The sequence below is a fragment of the Silene latifolia genome, chromosome Y, assembly GCF_048544455.1.
Source record: "Silene latifolia isolate original U9 population chromosome Y, ASM4854445v1, whole genome shotgun sequence".
Lineage (NCBI taxonomy): Eukaryota > Viridiplantae > Streptophyta > Magnoliopsida > Caryophyllales > Caryophyllaceae > Silene > Silene latifolia.
The window spans coordinates 19215768-19226611 of record NC_133538.1 but is presented as its reverse complement, the minus strand read 5'-3'; the positions used below and the strand labels follow the sequence as shown (position 1 = coordinate 19226611).

General features: G+C 37.7%; 2 protein-coding genes across 2 annotated transcripts; both read right to left on the bottom strand.

Annotated features, from left to right (window-relative positions):
• Positions 1 to 1846: 1846 nt before the first annotated feature.
• LOC141627696 (uncharacterized) lies at positions 1847 to 2455 on the bottom strand. Its single transcript, XM_074440922.1, has one exon. It carries the CDS (start codon positions 2453 to 2455, stop codon positions 1847 to 1849), a length of 609 nt encoding a protein of 202 aa, XP_074297023.1.
• Positions 2456 to 3902: 1447 nt separating this feature from the next.
• LOC141627694 (uncharacterized) lies at positions 3903 to 8389 on the bottom strand. The gene is made up of 4 exons (XM_074440921.1): positions 7922 to 8389; positions 4784 to 5324; positions 4384 to 4702; positions 3903 to 4221 (listed from the first exon to the last, which is right to left on the bottom strand). Exons 1-4 carry the CDS (start codon positions 8387 to 8389, stop codon positions 3903 to 3905), a joined length of 1647 nt encoding a protein of 548 aa, XP_074297022.1.
• Positions 8390 to 10844: the final 2455 nt, after the last annotated feature.

Below are 10844 nucleotides of genomic sequence, written 5' to 3'. Positions count from 1 at the left end.
GCTAAGGCAAATTTGTGTTTCAGACAAAGTATTTGCATCTGAATTTAAGACAAACCAAGCATAACCATTTTGCGATAAAATGTACATATTTTATGATAAAATGTTACGATAAGGTTTCTGTTAAAATAATAGTGACAATTTTAGTCATAACATTTTATCATTACATGATTATTTTCTATTAAAAAATGTTGATATTTTCTGGTCTTAAAATAAGGCTTGTGCTCGTAAAGCAAAACTCGAGCTCAATAATGTGCTCGTTATCAAGCTTGCGAGATTTAACGCAAGCTCGAGCCAAACTCAAGTTCAAATCAAGCCTATATATAATTGTTGAATTTTCGTTTTTTTTTCTTTCGATATTTTTAATAACAAGGCTCGAAAGTTATATACAAATATTTGGAAAATAAATGAGACATTTGTTAAGTGTGACATAGATATATACTAGTTTTTTTGCCCGTGCGATGTACGGTTTCAATATTGTTATTTCATAATATTCAGTTGTCACTTTTGGTAAGTAAAATTCTGCACAATCGAGCCAGGTACATAGACGGAACGATTCGCACTTGAAACTATAAATTACGGGTTACGTATTATGGAGTTTCAAATACTTTGTATATGGCTTGTTCTTGTTCTAATTGAATAAATATATTGATAAATTTTGTAGTTTTAAGTGAAATAGAAGTTAAAGTTTTGTTAAAAAACATTATATCATCCACTTATTTACTCCATCCCCAAATCTTTCTCAAAGGGAAGGGTGGGGCTGACTATACATCTACTGTGGATCCACTTTTTTTCATTACCATCTTTAAGTTTTATGTTACATTTTTATAGTAAAGTCTTCATAGCTCCTTTACCCAAATGAAAACCCCTAAATCGTTAATTTTTCATCAAAATCATCATCAGTATCATCATCTGTACATCAGATTGATATTTCCACACATTTATCGAATAACCGAAATCAAAATCAATATCAATCATATGATTTTGCCGCATCGCGGACATCACCTTTGAATGCCGTCATCAGCAGCACCATCGCGTATCATCATAATCGAATCTCCATCATCATCGGTTATCCCTTATCTATCCAGGTATAGTCTGATTTATCTTAATGTTGTGAGACGTTTTTGATTTTGATTTTGATGCATGTGAAAATGTTATTCCGCTTGATCTCACTGATAGTCTGATCTCTGAACTGATACTGACACAACCGCGTAGAATTGAAGATTATCAGTCTTTATTCCTTTTATTTCTCCTTTGAAAATTTTCTTATTCATGTGTGAACCAGTTGTCTATTAAGTGGACATCTTTTCTTTTGCTTTTTTTTTTACCAAATGGGCAAGATATTTCAACGTGAAGATACGTCTTCAGTCTAAATCGTAGACTGGCTAGAATAAATAGAGATGATTAGAAAATCTGGGTTCTTTAGTAAGTTTTACGATGGTATAAATCATCTAGGAGAAATTGTAAAAATGAAACTGTTTCTGTTCATACGCATTAGATCTAAATCAATTACTAACCAATTGTAACCTATTGTTCATCCGGACTAAACTTAGACCGTAGGTAAATCTGAAAATACCTCGATGAACACTATATTTCTTGTGTAACCCTTATATAAATGTCCTGAATCGTCGATGAAGAACTTCAGACCTTGCGGCGACGTCGTCCGTGAGGCTGCCACATATAATTGCCCATGACTGAATACCGGCTTAGGTAAATATACACCCACATGTGTAAGAGACTGACCCTGACTCTTGTTTATCGTCATAGCATATATAGCAAGCTTAAGCGGATATTGCCTTCTTTTAAAAATGAACGGAATCTTGGTATCTGATGAGGTCATCATAATTCTCTATATGAGCACTTGTTTTCCAACTTGAGACCCCGTAATTATTGTTGCCTCGACTATAAAATTGCCAGTACGTGTGATTATGAGTCTTGTGCCATTACATAATCCTCTGGAGGGGTTTATATTCCTTAGTAGCATAACCGGCATCCCAACCATTAACTTGTGCGTATGGTTTGGCAGGCCTTGTAGCTTGAGGCTGTTCAAGTACTCGGTTGGATATGCTGTGAATTGCTCTTCCCTGTCTATTGACGAAGCACAAACTTCATCACAGCTCATATAGACCTTGTAGGTGCCAGGCATTAAATCGACCATGTATTCATTAATGGAGTCGGTGTTCTCATTTATTGGGGTGAGAATCGCTCTTTCCCTCAGGTAATTGTGATCCTCTGTTCTAGTTAAGAAATTAGGATAGATCTCTTGGACCATGCTTTTAATGTCTATCTTTCCAGTACTGTAAACATAACCCTCTGGTATTTTTATCCACGTAGCTTCGTCTTCATGTGGTTCTGGCTTAGCCTGGAACCTCCCGTCACCCATTGTCAATAGCCACTCATTAAACTCTTGATTTCTCTTCTTAGTCTTTGCAGTTCCATCTATTTCACTGACACGCATACTTGTTCTTAAGAGTAAAACTTTACATGTCTTCCAAATGTAGGATCTGCTTATCGACGCTTGGACTACATCTTATCTCCGTCCCTTAGGGATTATAGGCAGCACTTGTCTGAAGTCGCTCCCAAGTAATACAACTTTACCTCCAAACAGTTTCGACGATGCCTCAGGCTCTTTGAAACTAACAATGTCCCTTAATGTGCGGTCAAGTGCCTCGAAGGCGTGCCTATGGTCCATAGGCACTTCATCCTATATTATCAGTGATGTTTGCCATAGTAGTTCTGCAAGTTGGCTGTTCTGTCATACATTGCACGTAGAGTCGTCAAATAATTCAATCGTATCTCGAATCGGCTATGTGCTGTTCTACCTCCCGGCAAAAGTAAAGTCGCGATACCTATAGTTTGTATATAACTATTAATTTATGAATTTACCAATATGTAAAGCATGTCTGTGTCTTTATCGTCTTACCTGATGAGGCAACATTTAGTACAATCCTGTTTGAAGCACGTAGCTTAGCCGATATTGTTCCGTATAAGAACGTCTTTCCAGTCCCTCGGTGACCTTAAACGAAGATCACATCATCTATCTTGTTGTCGACGGATTTTAGAACCGCTTCGTATACAGCTATTGTGTCATTAACATAACAATATTGAATTTCAAAATTAAAAGAAACAGTAGGTAGACTTAATATTGCCCGTCACTTACCTAATTGTTCTTGATTTAGCAGTTTTCTCCTGTTTTCACATTCGGTTTGCATTTGTTTCTTGTCGTACATCTTCTCCTCCATTATGAGCTTATTTTCCATGCCTTTAATATCTGACTCATCCGGCTGGGGCATGCCCTTTATATCCTTTAGTTTCTTTCCGCACTTCATGAGGATCTTATCAATTTCAATCAAGGTGTATGTTTTTTTGGCGGAGTCTGAGAGGGTAAGGTCGGGTACCCAAATAATCTCCTTTTCTTCCTCTCTATGTCTTCTGACATGATCGAGTAGTTTGTCTCCCATAGATTATTTACATCTGTGATTTCACAACATAGTAGCATTGTGACAAACAGTTCTCGTAGCTGTGACGGCATTGCCCATCGGTTGACAGTTCTCGTAGCTGTGACGGCATTGCCCATCCTTGAATGTTGGATACACACACTGATTGACTGTCCTTATTTCCTCGTAACTTTTTGGACCTTTCACTATGTTGAGAAGAAGACGAAGATAATATCTCTCTCCGGCAGTGGGATGGTCGTAAGAAATTCTTCCAATGTATCTTCCTTGTTTTCTTCTCTGCCACCCATCATCCCACATATACTTAGTAGGAAATTCTGCATAGGAAAGTTCTCGTGCCTCCGGAAACATCTTTTTTACCCTCATCCATGCTGTTAGCTTTGTCTCCGTGTTGCTTTCTCTCGCTAGTACTACTTTCAGTATGTCATCGTCTCTTATTAGTAGAGCCTGCTACCCTTTTAGGTGTACTGGCAGTTGCATCACTGACGGGTTCCTCTCTTGGATGTCGAACTCAAATTTTCTCCATGCTACCTCGGATGCAGACAGGTACCTACAATCCAGGTAAGACTTTATCTCGTCTGTTGCGTCGTCCTTTATGACTAAAGTAGCTTTGTCTGGTCCTTTTGCGATGTACTTGAACAAATACTTGATGGCTCTTGCAGTATTACACCATTCGACATTGATGTGTGCGTCGAACATCAACAGTAATCCGGGGTTATATGGCACGATTGAACGGTTGTCCATGTGGTTGTCTTCTTTCTTTATTGTTCTGTTAATGTAATCATGTCAAACAACCTTTGTTAAGCGTGGTTTGGATTATAAGTATTGGTGCGTTTTGCTGATTTGACATGGTTAGTATTATCTGTTATAAAACACAAAGTAATTTAACTACAACAACTATGTAACATAAGTAGATGTGGGTCTTAGTTACCTCTTGTTTTCGCGTCGTCTGTATATAGAGCACCCATTGTGGTCTAATGTAGTTTCTTTGTTAAATGACTTTGGGTATTTCTTACTGCAGGTGTCGTTCACCATGCAAGAGCAACTGCGATTTGCTTCACCGCATGGGCCATGTACCATGAAGCGGGACACAGCCTCATATAAAGCCGGTTTTCTGTCCTTGTCAGGTATTTCCGCGTGAATAATGCTATCGATATAATCAGTAGACAGATCAACCTCTTCCTTTTTTAACCATAATAAAATGTGTGCATGTGGCAGCCCTCTTTTTTGAAACTCAATGGTGTATACATCTGTGATATTGGTAATTTCTGATTAATATAGATGTATTATGAATCTAAGTTATTAATGGTCTTTTGCATTAAAAAAGTTACCTACGATTGTCGTTCCAAAATAGCACTCCGTCTTTAGGCAGTGTAGTAGTTGCATAAGCTTCAACTTGAATACCCTGGCCACAATAGCAAGCCTGTCTTCAGGCCTTTGGTTCGGAATGTATTTTAACATAGCTTCGATCTCTGGCCACCTTGAATTTGCGATGAAAGTTAGAAATAGATAAGGATTTCCATACCACCTACAAATTGCCATTGCATCTTGATAGCGCTGGTACATATATTTTGGGCTCCCTGTGAATGAGGGCGGTAGATAAAATCTTTTTCTGATTACATGTCCAATTAAGTCTCCTTTCTCAATAGCATCGCATATATCATTCAGTATATCACATCTGAATAAGTCTTGGTTGTTTTTAATATACCATAACCTATCTGATTCAATCGCACAACAACAATACACCAAGAATTGTTGGAACAATCGTCTGCCACATTGCCAAATATGGCCTTCTGAGATTCTTTGTTGTATCCTGTAGGTGTAGTACCCTCGCATAGTTACATTCTTCCTTCTCGACGTCTCGGGGTTATCCTGGTCAGTATAATACGGTATATCTAAGTGGAAGTTGTCCTCTCCATACATAAATAAGAGTGGGTATTGTAAGGCCATGTAAGACGGGTGTAGTTCACTAATTGTTTGTAATCCAGTTGATCTGTGGCCAATCAATATATCTCTACCTTTGGTACTACTACCTTCAGGACTGACTATTAGTGTAACTCCCCCATACTCCAAGTGCCTTACCAGGACCACTCAGGTATAAGGATGCTACCATCTCGGTTACCCGAGGCATGATATTCATAAGACAATAACGAAACAACTTTAAATGATATAACTTTAGTGAAAAGTACAACTGAAACAAAATCCCAAAATACGGGTACAAATTCTCAAACCAATCTCTCACCGAGTTAATGAAAAGTTATAAAACTAATAAAACTACAGCGGAAGACTTCTATCGTCAGACGGTGGCACATCCCAGCTATCCCAGTACTCAACTCAAACCTGCTCAATTCCTGCTCACCATCCCCGAATGGATCACCGCAGGTTTTACAAAACAACAACCGGGGTCAGTACTAATCACACAACTTATATATATATCAACAATAAGACAAAAAGACAGCTTACACCGTCACACACACACACACACACACAATCACACCAGTCCCATCAATCTCAATCACCGACTGTCCACTGGACCAGCCCTGCCAGTGGGGGACCGCAGCCGTACCCACCTAAGCCCCGCTCATCATACCGAGCGATAACCCTGTCCATTAATGTGCATATCCCTCTTGTGGCGGGTTCCACAGGAGGCGAAACTAGGGCGTGAAGCCACTCCCGCAAGTGACTCCACTCAGCCGAGAACGCATCTCGAGAACCAGAGACAAACAATCACAATCACAATCACAGTCGTCACAATACAATTACGATATTAAACAATCAATCTCAACACATCAACAATCATCCCATTATGGGACTAATACTGAGTAGAAAATCCTACCTGAAAAGCACAACAATCAGACGGTCTCAACAACTGTATCAAAAAGCCGCTTCTACAAATCCTCCTCTTATCATACATACACATAATCACTACCAATCATTATCTACAACAAAACCCCCAATTCCCCATATTAGGGTTTAAACAACTTAAAGGAAATACTATAAAAACGGTACATAGATCTTACCCTCGATGCAAGGATCTCAACGGTATAACGAAAGGTGAAATCCGACCTTCCAAACTCCGAGATTTGCTAACAATGCGATTAAAGCGAAGAACGTACTTTGTTTTCTCTCTTGACAGTAAATAGGTTTTGAAAAAGTGTTTAAGCACAATGACGGAAGTATTATATACCTTAATCGCATAATTAACAAAACCCGAGAAATAACTTCCCGTAAACCGGCTACTCGATCGAGTAGCTAAGGTACTCGATCGAGTGCCCCCTTACTCGATTGAGTACCCACGTTACTCGATCGAGTACCCAACAGGTCAGAAACTATTTTAAACTGCAACTCACCCTTACTCGACAGAGTAAGGCCTACTCGAGAGAGTACCCAGAGACTCATAAATACGGAGTATTACAGTCTTCCCTCCTTAAAAAGAAATTCGTCCCCGAAGTTCAACCCATACTCAAAAACAAACATACTAACTCGATCAAGACACAACAACGTGACTAAGAACTCTGAACAAAACTCCAGCCCAAACATGAACTCGTAACACCAACTCCACTAACTATTCCTACCTCCACAACATGGCTCACGATATCGTATCAACTCCATTATATCTCTCTCAACACTAACTCCATACACTACCAACTAGCTCCATAATATATCATCCAGAGCCAATCCAATATCAAAATACCCATAACATCAAACGGAATGTTACATTCTACCACCCTTAAAAGGAACTTCGTCCTCGAAGTTTACTCAGACTCATAACATCATCCTCCAACTGTCAACACTATATAAAATATTCTCACACTCTGAAGCATCACACTACTACAAGCACGGCCATGGCCTTTTATAAGTATCATCCACAAAACAAATCCCTCCTTTACGCTATGCTAACACTCTACTTCCAATTATATTACCACATGCACCACCATGAAACTCTCTTTTATCGCATCCTACTCCTCTTAAGACAAATGTTATGTCCTCGTAACTCACTAATACTAAATCCTTAGCTATATCATCTCATTATCCTCATCACCACCGCATGTCAAAGATAACCACCTATAATATAAACACTCGCCATGCATATATCCAAGACTCTCTTACTTAAACATTTCTCATACCTCAACTCATTCGGCACACCACCTAACCTATACCATAAAACTCGTAGCAAAAACACCATACTAACTCGATCAAGACACAACAACGTGACTAAGAACTCTGAACAAAACTCCAACCCAAACATGAACTCGTAACACCAACTCCACTAACTATTCCTACCTCCACAACATGGCTCACGATATCGTATCAACTCCATTATATCTCTCTCAACACTAACTCCATACACTACCAACTAGCCCCGTAATATATCATCCAGAGCCAATCCAATATCAAAATACCCATAACATCAAACGGAATGTTACAATTAGTGCGGCTATCTCAGAGGCTGTCGGGGTGTTATATACCTTGTCTTTCTTATTCCGTGAACCTAATAATATAATGGATAGTTGGACGTCATTGTGCTCCTTTATTCTCTCTTGCGCCATCCTAAATGCTTGAGTTAGAGGATTTACCTCGTCAAGCATGTCCTTGAGCTGTAACATTATACCTTGGTCTAACTTCGGACTGCCCTCTTCCTTTCCGACTGTTCTCTCCCGTATCAGTATTTCACTTGCTGTATCGTAAACATATAGTTGTGAGTATGCTGGCGGCTCCCCTCCTACGGGTAGTAGTGAACCTATACGATGAAGAACTTGCCCACTTATCCTGAAAACATATGGTCCTGGTCCCTTATTTACAGATTTGTCTATTTTTGCACCCATGGAAGTGAAGGAGTAACAGGAGTTGTAGATTCGAATGTTTTGCCTAAACATTATGGCCTCTGATTCGTTAGTTGTCATGAGTCTATATAAGAAGTCAGGTGGGGGTTTCATCTTTACTAAACAAATGTTGCCATCCCTGCAACACATATTGAATCTTGTTGATTTTTTTGTACTTGTCTTCTTTATCCTCTCTTCAAACCACATAATCGCTTCACACTTAGGACATTTGTATTCTGGGTCGCCTAGGTAGAGATATTTTCTCCCTGAACTTGTGCTACCTAAGTCTGTAAACAAATTATTGTTAGTTTATTAAGAAAGTGTGAATGTCTGAGAAAACAAACTGTATAATAAATGGCGTTATTGGTCAGGTGAGTTCTTCTTTTTATGATGAATATGTGCATTTTTTGTGGGTTAAAATAGTGTAAACCTGTGTAGCGAATTTGGCTATCAACTATCATGGGATCATCCCCGAGCTGCGTTCTTTTTTTTGTTCTCCGTAGCTGAGTACCTGTCGTGCTAACCCCCATAACCCTTTTCCTCTTTCTTCCGGAAACTTCTGAATGTTGTGTAGACATATTATCGTTAGTATTATTTTAAAAACGTAAAGCTCTGAAAAAAAAACTGTAACAAATGGTATTATAGGTCATTCAGACAAAGTATTGTTTTCGCGGTTAAAAAGAAGTGAACCTGTGCAGGGAAGCTGGCTATTAGCTATCAGGGGGTCTTCCTGCTGCTGCGTTCTACTTTTTGTTTTACATAGTTGCGTACTTTTCGTGCTGTCCTCCATATCACTTTTCCTCTTTCCTCTGGATGATTCTGATTTTTCTGTCGACATTGTATTTTTTTTAAAGTTCGTATTGCTGGGGTGCAAGTTACTTTGGTTATTGTTTAGGAGGTTACAAAGTTTATGGGTGTATATATATTGGATGCTTTTGCTTGTTAGTTGAAGCGTAGAAGGAGTAGTATTTCTGAAACCGTTTATGTTTTATATTGAAGTTGGATGTCCGTAGTTTGTTAGGTTTAATTATATATTATATATTTACTAACCATAGTAGGGATATTGATCTTTAAACTGCGTGTATTTTTATTTTAAATCATGGTTTAATTATATATTTACTAATCATAGTAGGGATATTGAGCGGGAGTATAATTGTCTTTTCATGAAGAATATGTGCAATTTTTGAGGTTAAAAAGAAGTGAACCTGTGCAGGGAAGTTGGCTATGATCTACCAGGGGGTCTTCCTGCTGCTGCGCTCCTCTTTTTGTTCTACGTTGTTGTGTACTTTCCGAGCTGTCCTCCATATCAATTTTTCTCTTTCCTCTGGATGCTTCTGATTTTTCTGTAGACATTGCTTTTTTTTTTTTAAGTGCGTGTTACTGGGGTGCAAGTTACTTTGGTATTTCTGAAACCGTTTATGTTTCTTATTGATGTTGGATGTCTGTAGTTTGTTCGGTTTAATTATATATTATATATATTTACTAATCATAGTAGGGATATTGACTGGGAGTAGATTTTTAGTAATCAAACTGTACAACAGCATTCCTGATTGTCTGCATTATGAGAAGTTTTATCTTTAATAATTATATTCTAGTTCTAATTTTATCATTTGGTATGTCTACATGTTATAATTTTCTGTATCGTCCTGGTGCAGGTTTTATCTTCCTTGTGTAGGGTTAAAACACATCGTGATTCCAAGTATTGTTTACAGGTATGTTAATTGATAACGTTTATTTTTTTCTTTTTGCACATTGTATTCTGTAACTTCTTTTAATATAATTTTACCGCGAATCTTGATGATGTACTTAATACGTGAGTATTTTGTGAAACTGATTATGCAGCACATAAGATATAGGATATTGAATGAAAGTAGATTGCAAAACCATTATCAATGATAAAAGAATAATCATAATAAAAATAATTATAATGATAATGATAAAGTTAATAATACTAATAAGTGTAGTAATCTATTTCTGCAGACACTAAAAAAAAGAAAGAAAACAAAAACCATAGTAATCTATCAATACATTAATAAAAATATAGTCATAAGCTAAAGCTATACTATTATTATGTTGTAGTGGAAAAAACAAATCTAATTCAATTAACTAAGCTATTCTTCTTTCCTTCGGAATTGTTAAGTAATCTTTACTCCTTCAGTAGCCACCTAAATCACCTTAGATCACCTGTGAAATCTGCAAAACACAATGATCATTAGGTATATAATTGGTTATGACCAACAATTACGATAATGGTATAGTAATAATGAATATTTACCTATTTATTCTGTTTCATTGTTAAGTTGCGCCTCTTTGTGGTTTTTACTTCTTTTTGTGTGTTTGAGGCTTCAAGATCAATTACTGAATGGGAACGTTTCCCAGCAATTGTTGATTTAGCTGTTAAGTTTGCGCCCTGTTTACAAATTAGCGTAGTCATAAGTTGAAGTAGGAACATAAATAAGACCTCACAACAATCAACAAAAGTGATAAAACATACCTCGAATGTAGCTTCATCTAAAATACTGATGACGTTGAAACTATTGTCGCCTAGATTGCCATGATTTGTTTTGAC